General features: G+C 47.2%; 1 protein-coding gene across 1 annotated transcript in view; it reads left to right on the top strand.

The window, feature by feature from the left end:
* The first annotated feature begins 12,643 nt into the window (after positions 1–12,643).
* The window catches only part of LDHA (lactate dehydrogenase A), a 14,604-nt gene continuing 4,108 nt past the window's right edge, over positions 12,644–23,139 (top strand). The window contains exons 1-6 of the mRNA XM_026454048.1: positions 12,644–12,886; positions 15,056–15,205; positions 18,224–18,341; positions 19,611–19,784; positions 21,552–21,725; positions 22,412–22,529. Of these exons, the coding sequence (XP_026309833.1) occupies positions 15,080–15,205; positions 18,224–18,341; positions 19,611–19,784; positions 21,552–21,725; positions 22,412–22,529 (710 nt within the window). The 5' untranslated portion in view covers positions 12,644–12,886; positions 15,056–15,079. The remainder of the gene's footprint in view (positions 12,887–15,055; positions 15,206–18,223; positions 18,342–19,610; positions 19,785–21,551; positions 21,726–22,411; positions 22,530–23,139) is intronic.

Genomic DNA, 23,139 nt, shown 5'->3' with positions numbered 1-23,139 from the left:
AAGGCTAATTTTTGTATTTTTAGTAGAGACGGAGTTTCACCATGTTGGCCAGGCTGGTCTTGAACTCCTGACCTCATGTGATCCACCTGCCTCCATCTCCCAAAGTGCTGGGATATACAGGCGTGAGCCAGCGCACCCAGCCTCTGGATTTCATTTTCTTTGAGGCCTGGCTCCAGCACATGTGCCCAAGTGACTTTAGGCATGTTACTTTACCTCCCTAAGACTCAGTTCCTATTTCTGTTAAAATGGGTAGTTGTGAGGATTAAATTAGATAACGAATTTAAAGGGTTCAGTACATATTAAGGCTGGGCATGGTGGCTCACACCTATAATCCCAGCACTCTGGGAGGCAGAAGGGTCCTTAGGCTGTTAATCTAATAGAGAGAGAGAACACCTCAAAGGAATCAGGGGGGCATTCAGGGTGGAAGAGTTGAAGAGATTCCTTAACTTCTGCAGACTGTGATCAGAATGAACTGTAGAGGAATGAGGCCTCTAGCTATTCTCATTTAGTGCTGTTGTAGACATCATTGGAATCTTCACTATCACTTGACCGAAGGTGAAGCTAAGTATTTGAGCTATTTTGGAATTACTTTTCTTTCTTTTTTTTTTTTTTTTTCCTGAGATAAGGTCTTGCTTTGTTACCCAGGCTGGAGTATAGTAGCATGATCAAAGCTCGCTGCAGCCCTGAACTCCTGTGCTCAAGCAGTACTCCATGCTAACTCCACGCCCAGCTAACATGGTATTCTTGATTCTTTTTTTTTTTTTTTTAAGACAGAGTTTCACTCTTGTTGCCCAGGCTGGAGTGCAGTGGTGCGATCTCGGCTCCCCGCAACCTCTGCCTCCTGGGTTCAATCAATTCTCCTGCTTTGGCCTGCTGAGTAGCTGGGACTAGAGGCATGCACCACCATGACCAGTTAATTTGGTAATTTTCGTATAGACAGGGTTTCTCCCTGTTAGTCAGGCTGGTCTTGAACACCCGACCTCAGGTGATCCGCCCACCTCAGCCTCCCAAAGTGCTGGGATTGCAGGCGTGAGCCACCGCACCCACTGGTATTCTTGATTCTATATCACAGAAGTGCAAACACCTAACTGCCCTCCAAGGAGATTTAGAAAAGAAGTTGAACATGACAAGAAGGATTGTGCAAGGCCGCATGCGGTGACTCACGCCTGTAATCTCAGCACTTTGGGAGGCCGAGGCAGGTTGATTACTTGAGTTCAGGGGTTTGGGAGCAGCCTGGCCAACATGGTGAAACCCTGTCTCTACAAAAAATACGAAAATTAGCCAGGCATGGTGGCATGCACCTGTAGTCCCAGCTACTCTGGAGAGACTCTGTCTCAAAAAAAAAAAAAAAAAAAAAAAGCTCCTCAACTGCCCCGGGGGACATTTTATGGAGTTAGGGGTGGCAAGGAACTGGGATTATTGCCTAATCAATTGCAATCTCTCTCCTGTACCCCCCAAGAGAGCAAAGTCTAAAGCCAGCTCACAAACTCACATTTTCAACTTTCACCCATTGCCCTGAAAAAGAGTTAGCACTGGAGCCCCACAGCCTACGCTGAAGAATTGATTCCACAAAGAAGGGAGGGCCTTCCCCGTCTGCCCCCTTTCAGACCTTCCTCAAAGAACTCCTGAGCTGTGCTGCCTCCCTAAGCTGTCCCCATGCAAGGATGCTAGTGAGATGTGTAGTGAGGGCCTACTGTGACAGCCAGCCCTCCTTGCAAGCGAGCCCTGCCACGGGTGCAAGCTCTGGATCAAGGCAGGAAGCTGCAGCCCATGGTTACCATAGAGATGCTGGCACAGCCTATACTCATCCCTGGTTGACAGGCAGTCTTCCTTAGGAAAGGGGAGGAATTTGGGTGCTTGAGAACTAGTTTGTGGTGGGGGGTCAGGTTGGGGGTTGTCTGTGACACCATGAGTTTGCAGCCAAAAGACAACTGGAGAGGAAGCTGAGGCTGGGAGGTCTCCACTGAGGTAGCCTTCGGCTGACCCTGTAGCTTTAAAAGGTGGGGTGTGGCCTCCTGCAGAGTGAGGTCAAGCTACAGAGCTGCCAACTCCAAGCAAGGGCTGTTGGAAGAAGCTCTAGTACAGTGGAAAAAACCCAGGAGTCAGAGACTAGAGGGAGAACCACACCCAAAGCGCCAGGCATGTTGTGAAGGTCATGGTACATGGTGCAGAGAAGAAACCACTAGGGGGGTGGTTGGGAAGTTCTAGGCCCTGAGTCACCACCACTGAAACACTAGGGTGGACCAAGAGAACTTCCCTTCTCTTCTCTGAGCACTAAGTCTCCACTGTGTGACTAATGTCTGCCCTGTGGGCTAGGCAGGGTTACTGAGAGGCCCTGCAGCGTAAGTGAGGCAGGGGCAGATATCAGGGGTTGGTGGTCTCCCTCTGATTCAGTGGGTAAAGGAAGACCAAGGCTATGAGGATCTCTCTGAGGCTTCCATCCCTTCTGTGGCTAAAACTGGAGAATGAGCTCAGTGAAACTGTCCTTTGAGAGAGCCTGATGCTTCAAGCGTGTTTGTACCAAAGGCAGAGCTTGGCCCTGTATACCTAAGGGCCATGCAAGGCTAATGCAGCACCAGGGAGAGGGAGGCTAATTAGATGGAGCCCTGAAGTAGCCCTGTGAGCCAGCGGAGCTGCCAGGACCTTCCTCTAGCCTTGGGCAGGGGAGGGAGATAGGGAGCAATTATTACTTTTGCCCTTTGATATCCCGGAAGCAAAGGGCTAAGTACTTCCTTACTATCCTCCCAGACTGTGAGACAGGAAGTCAGAGGTACAGAGTGGAGATTTTGAAATCCACTTGGCTACTTTCCCGCTGTGTGGCCTGGAGCAATTCAATTTTTTGTGTTTTGGCAATATCACCAGTCAAATGTTAAAGTTCCTGCTTTCCTCTCCTGATACGGGTGAAAACACCCTGACAGAATGCTTGTGAAAGCCACCACAGCTACATGTGAGTAAAGGACCTGATGTTCTTTATCTAGCCACAGAAGCAGCCTTCTCCACATCTGCACTGGCTCCCCACAGCCTGAGCTCCCTCCTGAGCATCTGAGGAGTTTTCCTTTGCTCCTCATAATAGAATCTCAGGCTTCCCAGTGGAGCTAGAACCCCTTCTAGCACCCTGCAGAAATGAGTAGGGCTGCCTTTTCAGGGCAGTGTCCTCTAAGCAGGCTCAAAGAACAGGGCAGAGAGCCCCCTTGTCCAGCAGAACCTAATTTTAAAAATTTTTTTGTAGGGACAGGGTGTTACTATGTTGCCCAGGCTGGTCTTGAACTCCTGGTCTCAAGTAATCTTCCCAGCTAGCTAGGCCTAAAGTGTTGGAATTACAGGCGTAAGCCACTGTGTCGGGACAAGAAATATTTTTTTTTTTTTGAAACGGGGTCTCGCTCTGTTGCCCAGGCTGAAGCGCAGTGGCATGACCTCGGCTCACTGCAGCCTCTGCCCCCAGGTTCAAGCAATTCTCCTGCCTCAGCCTCCCGAGTAGCTGGGACTACAGGCACCCACCACCAAGCCTGGCTAATTTTTGTATTTTTAGTACAGTCGAAGTTTCGCCATGTTGGCCAGGCTGGTCTTGAATGCTTGACCTCATGATCCGCCTGCCTCAGCCTCCCAGAGTGCTGGATTACAGTCATGAGCCACCACGCCCGGCTGAGTTGTTTTTTGTTTGTTTGTTTTAATTGGGAGGGAGTCTGGCTCTGTCTTGCCCAGGGTGGAGTACAGTGACGCCATCTTGGCTCACTGCAACCTCTGCCTCCCAGGTTCAAGCGATTCTCCTGCCTCAGCCTCCGGAATAGCTGGGATTACAGGAGCCCACCACCACGCCCGCCTAATTTTTGTATTTTAGTAGACACAGGGTTTCTCCATGTTGGCCAGGCTGGTCTCAAATGCCTGACCTCAAGTGATCCACCTGCCTCGGCCTCCCAAAGTGCTGGAATTACAGGTGTGAGTCACTGCGCCCGGCCCAAGATAGTTTTTATTAATGAATTTACTAGCTCACCAGTGTACTGGGCATTTGGGACCCTGTTTTGGAACTAATAGAGGGGACAAGAGGATGGCAGGCATAGGTTTCCTGTTGCCATAGGCATTTCTCCCTTACCTCAGGAGCAGCCCTGATCACTTCCCAAAATGGGGACAGCTTTGCCTCTGAGTCCTGAGCATTGTCAAAATGAAGGTATGTATGGAAGCCGGACTCACCACTTCAGAGCCTCCTTGGACATTATAGCTGGAAGAGAAAGGTCCTTTTTTTTTCTTTGGATGGAGTCTCGCTCTGTCGCTCAGGCTGGAGTGCAGTGACGCTGTCTGGGCTCACTGCAACCTCTGCCTCCTGGGTTCGATGCTCGTGCCTCAGCCTCCTGAGTCACTAGGATCACAAGAGCCCACTATCACGCCCGGCTAATTTTTGTATTTTTAGTAGAGACAACATTCCGCCATGTTGGCAAGGCTGGTCTCGAACTCCTGACCTCAAGTGATCCGCCTGCCTTTGCCTCCCAAAGTGCTGGGATTATAGGTGTGAGCCACCGCATCCAGCCAAGAGAGACCCCTTTTATGTTTACATTCAAGGGTGCTGAGGCTACAGAGGGAATGCAACTGCCACAATATTACCCAGGTGTCCATGACATAGCTGGGGTAAGAATACATGTCTCCTGACCCCCAGGCCAGTGTGCCCTCTCCATCAGCTGCCCACTCGTCTCTGTCCAGTCATGCCCATCACTGTCCTTGCCACCCAAGGTGTCAGAGGGAAAGGCTATCACAGCTTTCCATGGTCCTCTCCTGCTGTGATTAGAAAAGAGACAGTTTCTGCTTGTAGGTGCCACTGGTGACTGACTGGCTTGGAGGGGCCTTGGGACTCCCTCTGCAGCACTGATTTTGAGGACCCTCGGTTTGGAAGCCACTTATATTCTTGTGACAGTCTTTACTTTGGAACTTCTCAGTGGGATGGGAAGCTTGAGGCCCAAATTCCAGCCAGGGAAAGAGGGAGAGAAAGAGCACAGCTACTACTTATTTCCTGGGTTAGGAAGTGGCTGGGAAGGAACCTAGAGTTTTTGAGATAGATTTTATTAAGGAACAGTGTGAGGAATGAATTCTGGAGGGAATGACAGTCCAAGCCAAAAGAGGAAATGCAGGCATCTTGTGCCTAAGGATGAGCCTTGCCTGGAGGAGGAGCGGCTGAGGAGGAGGAGACAGGCCTCAGGGGACCAGGGGATGTCACCCAGGAGAACCTGAACAGTCAGGGTCTTTTGGCATCCACTCCTGTCATCTGAGAGATGGATGGGGCTTGGGATAGGGAGAGAGACATGAAGGAGTCACCTGCTCCCGTGCCAAAGAGAGGACCCTCTACTTTGGCATGTACATAGTAGGCCCTGGTCTCTCAGGAACAGAGACTGATGAGGTTGTCTGCATCTTGGGCCCTGCAACTCAGGAAAGCCATCAGCTCTGCAACCACAGAAAAGGTAAAAAAAAAACAAAAAACTAGCCGGGCAAGGTGGCGGGCGCCTGTAGTCCCAGCTACTCCGGAGGCTGAGGCAGGAGAATGGCGTGAACCCGGGAGGCGGAGCTTGCAGTGAGCTGAGATCTGGCCACTGCACTCCAGCCCGGAAGACAGAGCAAGACTCTGTCTCAAAAAAAAAAAAAAAAAAAAAAAGTCAGGCTGTCAGTGAGGATTCGGAGGGACTGTGGGGTGGGGTTGTGTAGGGTTGTAGGAGAAGTGTATGTTCTGAACAGATGTGGTTGGAGCTGTATATGGTCTGTACATGTTATAGATCTATATGTTGTGTATTACTGAAAAAAGCCTGGTGCCTTCTTTTCCTTACTCTGTTGCCCAGACTGGAGTTCAGTGGTGTGAGCATGACTTACTGCAGCCTCAAACTCCTGGGCTCAAGCAATCCTCCTGCCTCAGGCTCCCAAAGTCCTAGGATTATAAGTGTCAGCCACGAGCCAGGCACAGTGGCTTACTCCTGTAATCCCAGCACTTTGGGGGACAGAGCCGGGCGGATCACGAGGTCAGGAGATCAAGACCATCCTGGCCAACATGGTGAATCCTCGTCTCTACTAAGAATACAAAAAAATTAGCTGGGTGTGATGGTGCATGCCTGTAGTCCCAGCTACTCGGGAGACTGAGGCAGGAGAATCACTTGAACCCGGGAGGCAGAGGTTGCAGTGAGGCGAGATCGCGCCACTGCACTCCAGCCTGGTGACAGAGCAAGACTCCATCTCAAAAACAAACAAACAAACAACAATAACAAAAAAACAAGTGTCAGCCAGCATACCCTGTCTCCCCCAAATTTCTTAGTCTGGCATTTAAGGTTAAAGATTAACCAGACTCACCATGTATTTTCCTGCCCCTGTGCATTTACTCATGCTTTGTTCTCTGCTTTCTCAACACCTAATCTTTACCAATTAAAATCCTCTTCTAGCTCCAGCTCAGATGCTACCTCTTCCAGGAAGCCTTTTTTGGTATCCTCACCCAAATGCCCTCTCTCGTCTGAATGGCAGAGTACTTTTCTCTACCTCTTTTGCAGTAGTTACATTCTCTTATGTATTCTAACTATTAAGGGTGAGGCTGTCAGTTTCCTCCACTAAATACTAAAGTCTTCGAAGGCTTATAAGTTTGTTGTATTCATTTTTGTATCTCCAATACCTAGCACAGTCCCTTTACATAGCAGGTATTTAATTCAAAATATATTTGTTGAACAAATAAATGTATGTGTTGGGTTATGGAGATAAATGAGAAAGTTGTGGGGTTTTTTTGTTTGTTTGTTTTCTGAGATGGAGTCTCCCTCTGTCACCCAGGCTGGAGTGCAGTGGCACGATCTCAGCTCACTGCAACTTCCGCCTCCCAAGTTCAAGCAATTCTCCTGCCTCAGCCTCCCAAGTAGCTGGGATTACAGGTGCCTGCCACCACGCCTGGCTAATTTTTGTATTTTTAGTAGAGACGAGGTTTCACCACGTTGGCCAGTCTGTTTCGAACTCCTGACCTCGTGATCCGCCAGCCTTGGCCTCCTGAAGTGTTGGGATTACAGGGGTGAGCCATAGCGCCCAGCCTTCTTCTGGTTATTTGTTATTTGTTTTTTGAGACAGGGTTTCATTCTGTCACCCAGGCAAGAGTGCAGTGGAGTGATCGTAGCTCACTGCAGCCTCAACCTTCTGGACTCAATCAATTCTGCCACCCTAGTCTCCTAAGTAGCTGGGACTACAGGCACACACCACCATGCCCAGCTAATTTTTTTTTTTTTTTCTCATAGAGATGAGGTATTGTTGTTTTGCCTAGGCTGCTCTCAAACTCCTGGGCTAAAGCGATCCTCCTGCCTCAGCCTCCCAAAGTATTGGAATTACAAGCATGAGCCACTGTGCCCAGTGCTAGGAAAACATTTTTTCCTAGTGGAAAGAAAGTTTCCCAGTGGAAAAAATGTGTATTTGCACTAGGAGCTCACAGTTCAGTGACAAAGACATACACCAATATGAATTAATTTATTTGGGAGGCTGAGGTAGGCAGATGGCTTGGGAGTTCAAGACAAGGCTGGGCAACATGGAGAAACCCCATCTTTACTAAAAACATAAAAATTAGCCAGGCATTGTGGTGCACACTTATGGTTACAGCTACTCAGGAGGCTGAGGTGGGAGGATCACTTGAGCCTGGGATGCGGCGATTGCATGCAGTGAGCTGAGATCGCACTGGGTCACAGAGGGAGACCCTGTCTCAAAACAAAACAAAACAAAAAAACAGTATATTGAGTGCTGGTTATGTGGGGCTCAGGTGGGCAGGGATGATGGCAAAGGAGAGGGCACTCAGAATGAAGGAACTCCCTAGGTGGAAGGCTGGAGGTAAGAGAGTACATGGCACATTTGGGGAATGTGGTGAGTAGCCCTGGGAGTGGTATATAGGAAGCATGAAGGAAAATAGATAAAACCAGAGAGGGGATGTGAGCGCTGGATCACAGGGGTCCGACTGTGCCTTTCCAAAGTGTTTGGATTTTATTCTGGAGGCAATGAGGGACTACCGAATGCTCTCAAAGAGGAGTATAACAAATACAGGATGAAGGAAGGACTCAGCGCTGTGTTTTGGATGGACACCATCCTGTGACCAGGGCCATTTTAGGAAAATCTTATAGTGGGTGCTGAGCAGCATCTATTCTCTGAGGCCAGCTTGTCTCTTGGTCAAACCCCTGTTTTATGGGATTTTCCCTTTAAAAAAACTTATTGATACATAATAGTTGCACACATGTATGAGATACATGTGATATTTTGACACAAGCATAAAATGTATAATGATCAAATCTGGGGAACTGGAATATCCATCACCTCAAATATTTATGATTTCTTTGTGTTAGGCACATTCTGAATTTTCTAGCTATTTTGAAATATACAGTAAGTTATTAATTATAGTCACCCTATCTAACTGTATTTTGGTACCCATTAACCAATCCCTCTTCATCCTTTCTCCCTGCCATCCTTCCCAGCTTGTGGTAGCCACCATTCTATTCACTACCTCCATAAGACCAAATTGTTTAGTTCCCACATGAGTGAGAACATGCAATGTTTGTCTTTCTGTGCCAGTTTATTTCACTTAATGACCTCCAGTTCCATCCATGCTGCTGCAGGTGACAGGATTTCATTCTGAAATAGCTGAATAGTATTTCATTGGGCATATATAGCACTTTAAAAAAATTTTTTTGTTTTTGTTTTTGAGACGGGGTCTTGCTCTGGATTGCAGTGGTGACATCACAGTTCACTGCAGCCTGGACATCCCAAGTTCAGGTGATCCTCCCACCTCAACCTCTTGGGTAGCTGGGACTACAGGCATTTACCACCATCCTCAGAATTTTTTTTTTTTAAATTTTTTGTAGAGATGGGGGTTCACCATGTTGCCCAGGCTGGTCTTGAACTCCTGGGCTCAATCTGCCTGCCTCAGCCTTCCAAAGTGCTGGGATTACAGGTATGAGCCACCATGTCCAGCCCCTCTGCTTCTTGGTTTCAAGCAATTCTCCTGCTTCAGACTCCCAAGTAGCTGGGGATTACAGGCATGTGCCACCACACCCAGCTACTTTTTTTTATTTAGTAGAGACGGGGTTTCATCATATTGGTCAGGCTGGTCTCGAACTCCTGACTTCAGGTGATCCACCCACCTCGGCCTCCCAAAGTGCTGGGATTAGAGGCATGAGCCACCGCACCTGGCCAACACATTTTCTTATCATCCATCTATTGATGACACTTAGATTGAGTCCATCCATATTTTAGCTATTGTGAATAGTGCTGCAATAGTCATGGGAGTGCAGATATTTGTTTGATATACTGGTTTTGTTTCTTTTGGATATATACTCAGATTGCTGGATCATATGGAAGTTCCATTTTTAGTTTTTTGAGGGGCCTCCATACTGTTTTCCATAGTGACCGTGCTAGGGATTTTCCCTTTTGAAGAGGTCACATCCAGAGAACACTTGGTCAGATTGAGAATTCTGTTCCGTCCCCTGAAAGTGTTTTCTGACCCATTCCAAGGGTTCCACATTGTTCTCTGGCTTTAGTACAGAAGTTCTACTGTTTGGATTGTATTAGTCAGGGTCCTATATTAATCAGCATTCTCCAGAGAAACAGAATCAATGGAAGAATAGATATAAAGAGATTTATGAGGAGGAATTTGCTCAGGTGTTTATGCAAGCGGAGAAATCCCATGATCTTGCCATCTGCAAGCTGGAGAGACTCAGGAAAGCTGGTGGTATAAATTCCAGTTCGAGCCCAAAGGCCTGAGAACCAGGAGAGCCAATGGTCTAAGTCCCAGTCTCAGGGCAGAATACCAAGATCTCAGCAGAGACACCCATTGGTACCCATGGCCTCTTCTGAACCTGGGACTGGTTTGGGCCCCGTAGATAATTTCTTCCCCTTTATATGGAGTGGGGTGGGGCAATATCCTAGAATAGAGAGAAAATCATAGGCTTTGGGGTTAGTCAGCATTGGTTTAAATTGTCAGTCAACATCACTTACTAGCTGCACAACCTTGGCAAAGTCACTTACCTGTCTGAGCCTTGGTTTCTGTATCTGAAAAATGGGGATAATTATGCCTACTCTAAAGGATGAGTATGGGGATTACCTAACTGGCTGCCGGAACCATAGCAGATGCTCAGTAAATGGTATTTGTTTTATTCATATTTGTGGAGTCAAATACTGGCTATTGTTCTGCCTAAGAAGCCTGAGCTGTGCTTGGAGCAAGCTGTTGCTAGGTATCGTGAATTAGGGGAATGAAGACTCTACCTAGTTTATCTTCACAGGTCATCCCAGAGTACCCAGACCCAAGCCTTTCAGGTGAAAATTATTCGTCTCCCCAGCCAACTTTAGCTCTCTGCCTTCTGCACCCTTCTTCCCAGAAGCAGTGGTCACATTTGGTAGGCAGGCAGGGGCCCAGCCCTGACTGAGAACATTGTTGCAAAGACTGAGGAACCAGAAAACACTGTGGCAATCTGCCCTGCCCTGAGGTACTCTGAAGAATCAGTAGCCCACCCCTAAACTTTCCAGCTGTGTGTTTGAGGTGAAAGCCCCATTTCAGAGCCTAGAGTGATCTTAGAATCTAGAGTGATGGCAAAACTGTGAGAACATGCGAGCATGCCCTGCAATTTTTTTTTTTTTTTTTTTTTTATGATGCTGCCAGGCTAGTCTCGAACTCCTGGCCTCAAGCAGTACTCCCACCTCAACCACATTGGTGCTGGGATTATAGGCATGAGTCACTGCATCCGGCTCCTTGTGCTATTCTGGAGCTGAGTAGAGTTTTCTGTCAAAACCAAGAAACTCCGTTATGGATCTATCTCAGAGCTGCACTGGGCTGGTTGCTGTAGGTTCAGGGAGTAAGTAAACCCATCCATGCCCTTGAGGGGCTCACCGTCTGGTAGGGGAGCATAGCCACACATACCTCTCTTACAAACAGGTTTGAAAAATGTACCGTCCAGTCTATAGGGGGCAGAGAGCAAGGCAGTACCAGTTCTGTGTGTTGGCTGTCCTGTGTGCAACACAGAACACTTCTGTGACCAGATGTGTGGGCTGTTTCCACCTCACCCACTTCCCGACACCAAGCAGTTCTCCAGGAGACACCAACTGGGTGTCCTAGAATTCAGTTCCATCCTGAAACTGTCCACCTGCAGATAGTGTCAGATTCCACAGGATAAGAGTGCCATCCCACAAGGCTGCTTCCCCTTCAAACACCAATCTCAAGATACAGACCAATAGCCGGATAGAAGAGATGCAAAGGCCAAGATATGCCCCCTCTAGGCACCTCATCCTCTGAACACTTTCAGAGTTAAGCAACTCGGAAGCTCATCAAATCTTTTTCAGAGTTTTATAGAGTTTAATTGCCAGCCTCCACCCCTTTCCTAGGGGTTAGTGAGTTGGGCTGGAAAGCCCTCTAATTCCCTAATCATGTGGTCATTCCCATGACTGGCCCCTTCCTGAGGCGATCTAAGACTCCTAATTCATTAACATTAAGTCAGGGAAAGAGGCTCTAAATAAATAACAAAAGACACTCCTATCAGAAAATTCAGGAAACTTTGGCATATTCAAGGGCTTACCAAATATATTTCATAATATACCCCACAGTGGGAAAGTACTGGTACAAATTACAGATGGAGGAGGGCGGGCTAAGCAATGGAATCAGCAATAATACAGGCCCAGAGGTAAGTATGATAAGAAAACAATTGAGCTGGGCGCGGTGGCTCAAGCCTGTAATCTCAGCACTTTGGGAGGCCGAGGCGGGCAGATCACATGAGGCCAGGAGTTTGAGATCAGCCTGACCAAAATTGTGAAACCCCGTGTCTACTAAAAATTACAAAAATCAGCTGGGCGTGGTGGCGCGTGGCTATACCAGCTACTCAGGAGGCTAAGGCAGGAGAATCGCTTGAACCCGGGAGGCGGAGGTTGCAGTGAGCTGAGATCACCCCACTGCACTCCAGCCTGGGCGACAGAGCAACTTCGTCTCAAAAAAAAAAAAATTTTTTTTTAATAATTAAAAAAAAAAAATCGCAGGGCAAGTGAGCGCGCTTGTAGTTTCAGTCACTTCGGGAAGCCGAGGTGGGAGGATTGCTTGAGCCGGAATGTCAAGCTGTAGGGAACCATGATCACGCCACTGCCCTCCAGCCTGGGTGACAGAGTGAGACTCTGTCTCGAAATATACCAAGGCAAATAAACAAAAAAACCAAAACCAAAAAACAAACCACCGACAGTTCTTGGGTATGGCTGAGACTTGAGATGAGATGCCAGTGGGGTGGGCAATAGGAAGTGCAGACTAAGAACTGAGTCACCCTGCAAGGCCTGAGAGGCCAAGGCTTCACTGTGAGTGGGGAGCTGGTAGGCTTAGCAGCAGAGGGAAAAGCAGCGTCAAGGTTTGGAGGTCACTCGACTTAGGCAAGAACAGACCGACTGACTGCTAGGCATTTTCTTCCTTTCGTTCAGCAAGTATTTGTGGAGTGCCTATTACGAGCCAGAAGCTGTTCTGGACACTGAGAAACAGGGATGAAGAATAAACAGATCCAGGCCTTCCTGAGAGTAACCTCCCCAGGTTTCATGGATGAGGAAACTGAAGGTCGTCCCGACTCAGGCTCATGGCTCCGACCCAGGCTTCTGTGGCTGGAGGGCAGCACCTTACTTAGAAGTTCCAGTGCACGTGGAGCAGTCTGCGGATCTGCTGTCCGGCTGCGCGCGCCGCCTGGGCCTCTCCAGTGCCCCGCCTGGCTCTGCATCCACCCCCAGCCCGACCCACACGTGGGTTCCCGCACGTCCGCCGGCCCCCCCGCTGACGTCAGCATAGCTGTTCCACTTAAGGTCCCCCCAGCGCTCGGCTCAGAGTGCTGCAGCCGCTGCCGCCGATTCCGGATCTTATTGCTGCGTGTCCCGGACGACCGCCTGACGTGCATTCCCGGTACGGTAGGGCCCTGCGCGCACTGCGCCGGAGGGATGGCGCGTAGAGCGAACTGTCTCCGGCTCTTTTGGCCTCCGCTGCTCGCGAAGGGGTTTCTACTCCCGTGAGGTGTAGGACCTGCTTCCCAGAAGCGCAGCCCCGAGACCTCGGCGGTGGCGCACACCACGCGTGTGTTCGGAGCTCGCCGCGCTCTGCTTTTGCTCTAAGCGGGAACCATGGCTTCTGGCCGCGCTGGGGAACCGAGGAGGTGGCCACACCCAACCAGGGGTTGAAAGCCCGGGCGGATGCGGAACAACGAGATGATAGGCCTTAAGGGTGGGGGCAATGCCGCTGGGCTCGAAATCGGCGGGCAGTGTAAAACTCGAGGTCCAGTTCCCGGAGCCCATAGAGCCGAAAAAGCCTCAGCTTGTCCGGGGCGGGTTCTTGGAAGCCGGAAAGCGGCTGAGTACCACGCGGCTTGCATTTTTCTCTTGGGACGCTCGAGAGGTGGGCTGCGTGAGGGCAGCTGCTGCCTGCAGATTATAGGGCGCACTTTGCGCATTTGTTAAGGAGCTACTGGTGTATCTCGGGCTGCGCTAAGGCACGGCGCATGCAAAGATGAAGCAGGCAGCATGCCAGCCCTCCCGCACCTCACGACATTCAGTTGAGTAGGATCCGCCCGTACCAACTCTTTAACAAACGGGGAGACCTAAAGCTAGAAGACAGTCAGGGATCTCTAAGTTCCCGGTGAGTAGGCGGCAGAGGTGAGCAGTAGAACTCGTTTTTGCATGTCTCTCGCCGCTGGACTCACCTTTCCCTCACCCCATGCCCTCCCACCTCCGCTCCTACATTGAAGGTAGCATTGGATCCTGGGGCCGTTAGTGAAGCTAGCAGGTGTCCGCAGGAACTCCCTTCCCCCTGCCAGGCTAGAAACCTTACAAGGCTGTCTAGAAATAGCAGTGATTTGTAAGGAGAGATCCGACTCCAGCTTGGTGGCTCTGGGCTGCCTGCCTAGAGGTCCTCTCGGGTTTTTGCCCTTTGGAGTGGTGTCAAAACTAGACGTGATACTTTGGGGATGCAGCCTGTGATATTCCCTCCAGCGAATGCAGTGCAGGGTTGGATTAACACGGTGGAAAGAATTCGAGGGTTCCATCAAGTAGCTATTAACTCTAGGGCTGCAGGCCTCAGGTCCTCTGCAGCTATTTCTACACTCCCTGTACTCAAACAATTTCTTCATACTGGGCCTGACAGGCCTTTGCAACAAGGATCACTGTAGAAGCCACACCGTGCGCCTCCCTCTGGGTTGGTTAACAGGTCCTGGTTTCTAGTATTGAGATTTAAAGTCTGGCGCTGACTGCGCGCCAGGCCTGGGAGGCTGCCAGCTAGGCTTCACGTTGCTCGCGTCTGTTTCGGGGCATTCTTTAGGTCTGAAGTCTGAATCCCAGCTCCCTCTGTCTCACTGAGCTGGATAGCTCCAGATTGCCTCTGCTTGCGGGCGGGGCTTCTCAGGCTTCTGCCGTCTGGCCCGTTGCCCGCTTCCCAATGGCCGGAGGCCGCTAGGGTAATCGGCTTCGCCCCCGCGGTCTGTAATGCGCATGCGAACGCACACAAGTTTCCTGGGCCCGCCCATCTTCCGGATTTGGGCGGGGCGTAAAAGCGGGGCGGTCTGAAGCCTCAGCTATTAGTCTGATTTCCGCCCACCTTTCGGAGCCCGGAGAACCACAAAGCGCGCATGCGCGCGGCTCACCGCTCGATTCGGTGCCTTGGGCTCGAGCTTTGTGGCAGTTAATGGCTTTTCTGCACATACCTCTGGTTTTTACTTGAAGCCTGGCTGTGTCCTTGCTGTAGGAGCAGGAGTGGCTCAAAGTGATCTTGTCTGAGGAAAGGCCAGCCCCACTTGGGGTTAATAAACCGCAATGGGTGAGCCCTCAGGAGGCTATACTTACACCCAAACGTCGATATTCCTTTTCCACGCTAAGGTATGGGCCTTCACTCTTCACCGACCCTGTCATTAGGCCTTTCAACTCTCTTTGGCAACCATTAGGTTTTTTTCCCCTCCCTTTTTAGTCATCTCTTGTGATTTTATAGTGGCAAATACCCCCGAAGGAAGTAAAATAGCTTTAAAAAAAATCTCTTGGTTAACAAACATTAAAGAGGATGTAGTGACACTAAATGTTTTTCCCCCTATAGATTCCTTTTGGTTCCAAGTCCAATATGGCAACTCTCAAGGATCAGCTGATTCATAATCTTCTAAAGGAAGAACAGACTCCCCAGAATAAGATTACAGTTGTTGGGGTTGGTGCTGTTGGCATGGCCTGTGCCATCAGTGTCTTAATGAAGGTAAGTGAGAATCTACCACACTGGAAGCCCATACCTTGACCCTGTCCTCTGCCCCCTCTCCCGCCCCTAGAATTGTATTATTACGTTTCATATAACAATATTTAGATTTATGCACTCATTCAGATAACTTTCTGTGAAACAAACTTTGGAAATATGATGATACACCAAAAGTGTATCTGAAATTAAAAAGAATCAAAGGTCATCAGGCTGGAGACCCAGTTCCTAAAATTCATTATTCTGTATTAACATGCATGGATTGACTACCAATGAAAAGGAAGGGTCCATGACTTTAAATGAGCCAAAATTCTTTTAAAGTGCTTTTTGAATTGAAAATGACACATATGATAAAATTATATGGGAAATCTTAAGTTCTCCTACCCAAACCTCATTGCCCCTGTGCCTTAGGTAGCAGTTTTGTTATCAATTATGGAACTAAAATTTCATTAGAAAAAGAAATTGTGAGTAAAGCACTCCTTATTACACTATTGAAACCTGATTTATATTTAAAAGAAATTGAGGCAGCTTACAACATGAAAATGTCTGAGGCCGGGCGCGGTGGCCCAGCACTTTAGGAGGAGGCCCAGGTGGGCAGATCACGAGGTCAGGAGATGGAGACCATCCTGACTAACACGATGAACGCCCGTCTCTACTAAAAATACAAAAATTAGCCGGGTGTGCTGGCACACACCTATAGTCCCAGCTACTTGGGAGGCTGAGGCAGGAGAATTGCTTGAACACGGGAGGTGGAGGATGCAGTGAGCCAAGATAGCACTGCTGTACTCCAGTCTGGGCGACAGTGAGACTCCATTTCAAAAAAAAAAAAATCTGAAGTTCAGATGTGGAGTTTCTTTTTTTTTTTTCTTTTTTTTTTTTTGAGACGGAGTCTCGCTCTGTCGCCCAGGCTGGAGTGCAGTGGCCGGATCTCAGCTCACTGCAAGCTCCGCCTCCTGGGTTTACGCCATTCTCCTGCCTCAGCCTCCCAAGTAGCTGGGACTACAGGTGCCCGCCACCTCGCCCGGCTAGTTTTTTGTATTTTTTTAGTAGAGACGGGGTTTCACCATGTTAGCCAGGATGGTCTCGATCTCCTGACCTCGTGATCCGCCCGCCTCGGCCTCCCAAAGTGCTGGGATTACAGGCTTGAGCCACCGCGCCCAGCCTTGGAGTTTCTAATACAAATGAATTCTGGGTTCTGAATAGAAATGGATTCAAGTGAGAAGGGACTAAAGGCAGAAATGAGCTATGAAAAGGCCTTGTAACAACACAGGTGACTCTACATATGTTCTTAGGAAAGGCCACATAATACACAAACTTTTATTCCTTACTCACTTAATGAGAAATTGATGCTGTTTTCCTCATACCTACAAACCGCCTATGGATTTTCTCTGTGATGGCCTCTGGCTCAGGTGTGGGTAAGAAGAGTAACTGCCACTCATTATATTGTAGATGATTTAGGGATAGATCTGCAGCTCGAATAACTTTTTTGGTAATGATAGACCACATCCATTTGTATTAAAGCTGTTATTGGTGCTCCTGGCCTGAAATGCAACTATTAACTTTTAGAGTTGCAACTATAAGGATATTTTTTGCCAATATTATACACTGCACAAACCTTTTTATCCATAACTGTTAATATTGGTTCATATATGGAATCAACCAGGGAATAGTTCAGATTCCATCTCTGAAAGATGGGTGGAAATCAGACTTTTTAACTTTAATTTTTTGAGATGGAATCTCGCTTTGTTGCCCTGGCTGGAGTGCAGTTGCAGGGTCTTGGCTCACTTGACCTCCCGGGTTCAAGCAATTCTCCTGTCTTAGCCTCCCGGGTAGTTGGGACTACAGGTGCCCACCAACACACCGAGCTAATTTTTGTAGTTTTAGTAGAGATAGGCCTTCACCATATTGGCCAGGTTGGTCTTTCTTTTTTTTTTTTCTGAGATGGAGTCTCACCCTGTCGCCCAGGCTGGAGTTCAGTGGCACGAACTTGACTCACTGCAAGCTATGCTGACTGGGTTCATGCCTTTCTCCTGTCTCACCTGCCCACCACCACTCCCGGCCAATTTTTTGTATTTTTAGTAGAGACAGGGGTTTCACCGTGTTAGCCAAGATGGTCTTAATCTACTGACCTCGTGATCCGCCTGCCTGGGCCTCCCAAAGCGATGGGATTACAGGCGTGAGCCACCACCCCTGGCCTGGCCAGGCTGATCTTGAACTCCTGACCTCAAGTGATCTGCCCGCCTTGGCCTCCCAAAGTGTTGGGATTACAGATGTGAGTCACTATGCCCGGCCAGAGTATTTGACGATTTCAAGTCTTTTTTTTTTTTTTTTGAGACGGAGTCTTGCTCTGTCACCCGGGCTGGAGTGCAGTGGCCAGATCTCAGGTCACTGCAAGCTCCGCCTCCCGGGTTTTACGCCATTCTCCTGCCTCAGCCTCCGGAGTAGCTGGGACTACAGGCGCCCACCACCTCGCCCGGCTAGTTTTTTGTATTTTTAGTAGAGACGGGGTTTCACCATGTTAGCCAGGATGGTCTCGATCTCCTGACCTCATGATCCGCCTGTCTCAGCCTCCCAAAGTGCTGGGATTACAGGCTTGAGCCACCGCGCCAGGCTTGATTTCAAGTCTTGATACTGGTCAATATCACCTAGTTAAATGAATAACAACCTAACATTGGTGTGTAGGATGGAATTTGAGAGAGTAGATAGAGCAGTTTTATATAATTGGAAGTTATTCTAGCAACTGCCAATCCAGTGTTCTGCTTCCACATCTGCAGTGGTGGAACTCCTATAGAGCTTGCTTCAGTGGGGAGACAGGGCTGGAGAGAGGGTCAATGCTATCTACATATGGAGTAATCTGTAAGTCAGCTTTTGAAATGGGGTGCCCTCTACTTTGAAGTATATCTTGATACTGTGCTAATAAAGTAACAGAACTCTCCTACGCCAGAAATACAGAAATTTTTCAGGCTTCTCTTAAAATCTAGACATGGCAATTTTCCATTTAACTAAATATTTTATGTCTTTTAGGACTTGGCAGATGAACTTGCTCTTGTTGATGTCATCGAAGACAAATTGAAGGGAGAGATGATGGATCTCCAACATGGCAGCCTTTTCCTTAGAACACCAAAGATTGTCTCTGGGAAAGGTTGATTTCAACAAGTTTATATTATAATTCATGAGACTTAAATTCTTTTTTCAGATGGTCTCTCTTTGTTGCTTAGGGTAGAGTGCAGTTGCACAATTATGGCTCACTGCAGCCTCGAACCCTGGGCTCAAGCAATCCTCCTTCCACTTTATTACCCCTCCCCCTCACGAAGAAGCTGGGACTATAGGGCATGCTACCACACCCAGCTAATTTTTTTACTTTTTGTAGAGATGGGGACTCACTGTGTTGCCCAGGCCTGTCTTGAACCACTGGGTTCAAGTGATCCTCCCTCATTAGCCTTCCAAAGTACTGGGATTGCAGGTGTGAACCACTGTGTCCAGCCTTAGACTTAAATGCTTTATCAGGCTTGAAATCCTAGCTCTTTGAAGATTTTGTTTTAAATGCAGAGTACAAGAGCCTGGGAACAATTTCACTTGGGTGACTATGAATATCAAAGTTTCAATTTCTAGTAAATGGTTTAAAATAGAAATCCAATTTGTCCATGCTATGGAAACCACCTGAATTAGAATGTAATGAGTAAAGCTTAAACCTTAGGTCTGTATTTAACCACATTGTGTTACTTTCTTGTCCCCACATCCTTTCACAGGCGCAACACAAAGTTGAGAATAGGGTAAATAAATGAGCCTGTTCAGCCAGTATTCTTGACTTGACCCTTTCACACTTAACAGCACCAGTCAAGAAACCTGAATGTGAGCCCAAATAGTGTCTACTTTTGTACCTGAAAAATCACTGGCCACCTTGCTAATGGGCAACTCCATTGCTGGCTTAACTTTCTTGTGCCATAGGGTATCTAGAAGCAAAATATGCTTGTTAAGTATAAAGCTGTCTCTGCTTAGAAATAAGTCCCCCTACCACGATCACCACCACCACCATCAAACACACACACACACAAATTGCCTGTTCCTGGACTGATAGGACACGAGTTAAGTAAAAACAGGAGTATGGAAAAGTGTGAACGTTGAGCTTAGGTAATGAAAATTTTGAGGATATGTAAAAAATTAATAGGAGAATCAAATAATAAACTTGATTCCCTCCAGCTCCCCCAATTGTAGTTACATAACGTTACAACTTGACTAAAACTAGAATACAAGGAAGGTATTGACATGCTCTTCCTCCATTTAAGAAACCATAATGATAAAACTCTAAAAACAACAAGAAAGGTCTGTGGGGCACTTATGGAACAAATTTTTGCTGCTTAGGTAAAATTTATTCTAAAGGCCTTAATCTGGTAATTTCCCTTTACTCTAGACTATAGTGTAACTGCAAACTCCAAACTGGTCATTATCACGGCTGGGGCACGTCAACAAGAGGGAGAAAGCCGTCTTAATTTGGTCCAGCGTAATGTGAACATCTTTAAATTCATCGTTCCTAATGTTGTAAAATATAGCCCGAACTGCAAGTTGCTTATTGTTTCAAATCCAGGTGAGCCTTTTAACTGTGTAAAAATTGACAAGCTATAGTAAAACTGATAGTATATGATATGTGTGTGTATATATATATATATTTTAATATTTTAAAATATTATTTAAAAAATATATATTTTGAGACGGAGTTTCGCTCTTGTAGCCCAGGTTGGAGTGCAGTGGCGCAATCTCGGCTCACTGCAACCTCTGCCTCCTGGGTTCAAGTGATTCTCTTGCCTCAGCCTCTCAAATAGCTGGGATTACACGCGCCTGCCACCATGTGTGGCTAATTTTTTTGTATTTTTAGTAGAGACAGGGTTTCACAGTGTTGGCCAGGCTGGTTTTGAACTCCTGGCCTCAAGCAGTCCACCTGTCTTGGCCTTCCAAAGTGCTAGGATTACAGGCATGAGCCACTGTGCCCAGCCACGCATATTTTATTGATTTATTTATTTTTCATGTTTCACTTCCCTTCTAAGGAGATTTGTGTTTTGTGTGTTTTTTTTTTTAATAATTAATTTTAAAACATTAAAGGGAATACAATGCCTTTAAATGTAGTTGGAGCTTAAAATTACCTGCCCAAGATCTTGGATAAGGGATAAGTTTGTGAATAATTGCTATTCTCTTTTTTTTTTTTTTTTTTTTTTTTTTGAGACAGTCTCACTTTGTAGCCCAGGCTGGAGTACAGTGGTTTGATCTTGGCTCACTGCAACCTCTGCCTCCTGGGTTCAAGCAGTTCTCCTGCTTCAGCCTCCCAAGTAGTTGGGATTACAGGCACGTGCCAGCATGCTCGGCTGATTTTTTTAGTAGAGACGGGGTTTCACCATGTTGCCCAGGCTGGTCTCAAATTCCTGAGCTCAGGTGATCCATCTGCCTCGGCCTCCCAGAGTGTTAGGATTACAGGTGTGAGCCACCGTGCTTGGGCCCATAATTGTCTCTTAGTTGTTACTATACTTTTTTTTGAGACCACATCTCACTCTGCCACCCAAGCTGGAGGGCAATGGGATGATCATGGCAGCTTTGACCTACTAGGCTCAAGTGATTCCTCCTTCCTCGGCCTCTTAGGTAGCTAGGACTGCAGGTGTGCACCAATATGCCTGGCTAGTTTTTTTTTTTTTTTTGAGGCGGAGTCTCGCTCTGTCGCCTGGACTGGAGTGCAGTGGCCGGATCTCAGCTCACTGCAAGCTCCGCCTCCCGGGTTTACGCCATTCTCCTGCCTCAGCCTCCGGAGTAGCTGGGACTACAGGCGCCCGCCACCTCGCCCGGCTAGTTTTTGTATTTTTAGTAGAGACGGGGTTTCACCGTGTTAGCCAGGATGGTCTCGATCTCCTGACCTCGTGATCCGCCCGTCTCGGCCTCCCAAAGTGCTGGGATTACAGGCTTGAGCCACCGCGCCCGGCCGCCTGGCTAGTTTTTTAAGGTTTTTTGTAGAGATGGGGTTTTGCTATGTTGCCCAAGCTGGTCTTAAACTGCTGGCCTCAGGCAGTCCTCCCACCTCAGCCTCCCAAAGTGTTGGGATTACAGGTGTGAGCTGTCATGCCCAGCCAAAACTATACTTTTTGAATACTAATGGACTTGATATACATAGTATAGAGGCTTAAAAAATATTAACAAAATTATGGGTTAGCCATGATCAATATCAAGATCCATACAAAGCCATATATCTGGAGTAGCCTATCATTATCTAATGATCACCTAGTATCTGCTTAACTGTTTTCTTCATAGTAAGGATATCTTTTTGTGTATGGGGAGGGATAATGGGTGACTTTTATTTTCTCCTTTTTCATAGTGGATATCTTGACCTACGTGGCTTGGAAGATAAGTGGTTTTCCCAAAAACCGTGTTATTGGAAGTGGTTGCAATCTGGATTCAGCCAGATTCCGTTACCTGATGGGGGAAAGACTGGGAGTTCACCCATTAAGCTGTCATGGGTGGGTGCTTGGGGAACATGGAGATTCCAGTGGTAAGCATAAGTTATTTTCTTTCTGTTTTTGAAAAGATTATATAAAAAGTCAATGAGCATTGTATTATTCAATTAGAGCCTAATCAAATATCCATTCAGTAGGATAGAATGGTTTCCTGAAACCTAGTATTTTGTATAATTATGTGTTAAGAATTGTTAAGATTGTTGCCATTTTATATGGCATTTTATGGCTAGGGGGATGGGGAATGAAATTTCTCTTCTTACCGTGGCTATCTTAAGACTATAGTTCTTAGGATGACTTCAGTCATTTAATATCACAGCTGTTTATACTTGACTTGTACTGCCTGGCCCTGAAAATGTCAGCAAATCCAAATGGAGTGCACAAAAGTTATATTATTATCACAGTTGAAAAATGTTATGATTTGGTTCTGTATGCTAAGAAAACCCCCCTTGTGTTCTCATACTATCTTTATATTTCAAATATACGTGGGTTAAACATTTCAATTGGCCAGAGAAACAGGTTAGAATACAGTGAAAATTCCTAGTTTTATATAACGTAAGTAAATGAAAATCTAATCTAAAAGTGAGTAATGGCTACTTTAGTAGTCTTGACCATCTACCAAAATTGAGTATTCCTCCTCTGAAGATAAGAGTTAGAAAAATGAATCATAATTACTAATCTGTTGGTACATGAAAATAAATGTAGTCTGTACTGTTTCTTTTAGTGCCTGTATGGAGTGGAATGAATGTTGCTGGTGTCTCCCTGAAGACTCTGCACCCAGATTTAGGGACTGATAAAGATAAGGAACAGTGGAAAGAGGTTCACAAGCAGGTGGTTGAGAGGTAATCTTTTAATTTGGCAACACAGAATATTAACATTTACTGTTTTTATTTAAAAGGTTAAAATCGTAATAGCATTTGCATTTGAGAACTTTTTGCTAGAGAGAAAACTTGTTATTTGTTTTTTTTTTTTTGAGACGAAATCTCGCTCTTTCACACAGGCTGGAGTGCAGTGGCGCAATCTTGGCTCACTGCAACCTCCACCTCCTGGGTTCAGGTGATTCTCCTGCCTCAGCCTCCTGAGTAGCTGGGACTGCAGGCATGTGCCACCATACCCGGCTAATTTTTTGTATTTTTAGTAGAGATGGGGTTTCACCATGTTAGCCAGGATGGTCTTGATTTCCTGACCTCGTGATCTGCTTGCCTCAGCCTCCCAAAGTGCTGGGATTACAGGTGTGAACCACCATACCTTTTTTTTTTTTTTTTTGGGACAGCATCTCACTCTGTTGCCCAGGCTTGAGTAAAGTGGTACCATCTCTGCTCACTGCAGCCTATGCCTCCTGGGTTCAAGTGATTCTCCTGCCTCAGCCTCCCAAGTAGTTGGGACTACAGGCGTTCACCACCACGCCCAGCTAATTTTTGTATTTTTAGTAGAGACAGGGTTTCACCATGT

This window comes from Piliocolobus tephrosceles, chromosome 13, assembly GCF_002776525.5.
Source record: "Piliocolobus tephrosceles isolate RC106 chromosome 13, ASM277652v3, whole genome shotgun sequence".
Lineage (NCBI taxonomy): Eukaryota > Metazoa > Chordata > Mammalia > Primates > Cercopithecidae > Piliocolobus > Piliocolobus tephrosceles.
This window is presented reverse-complemented; position numbering and strand designations above follow the sequence as displayed.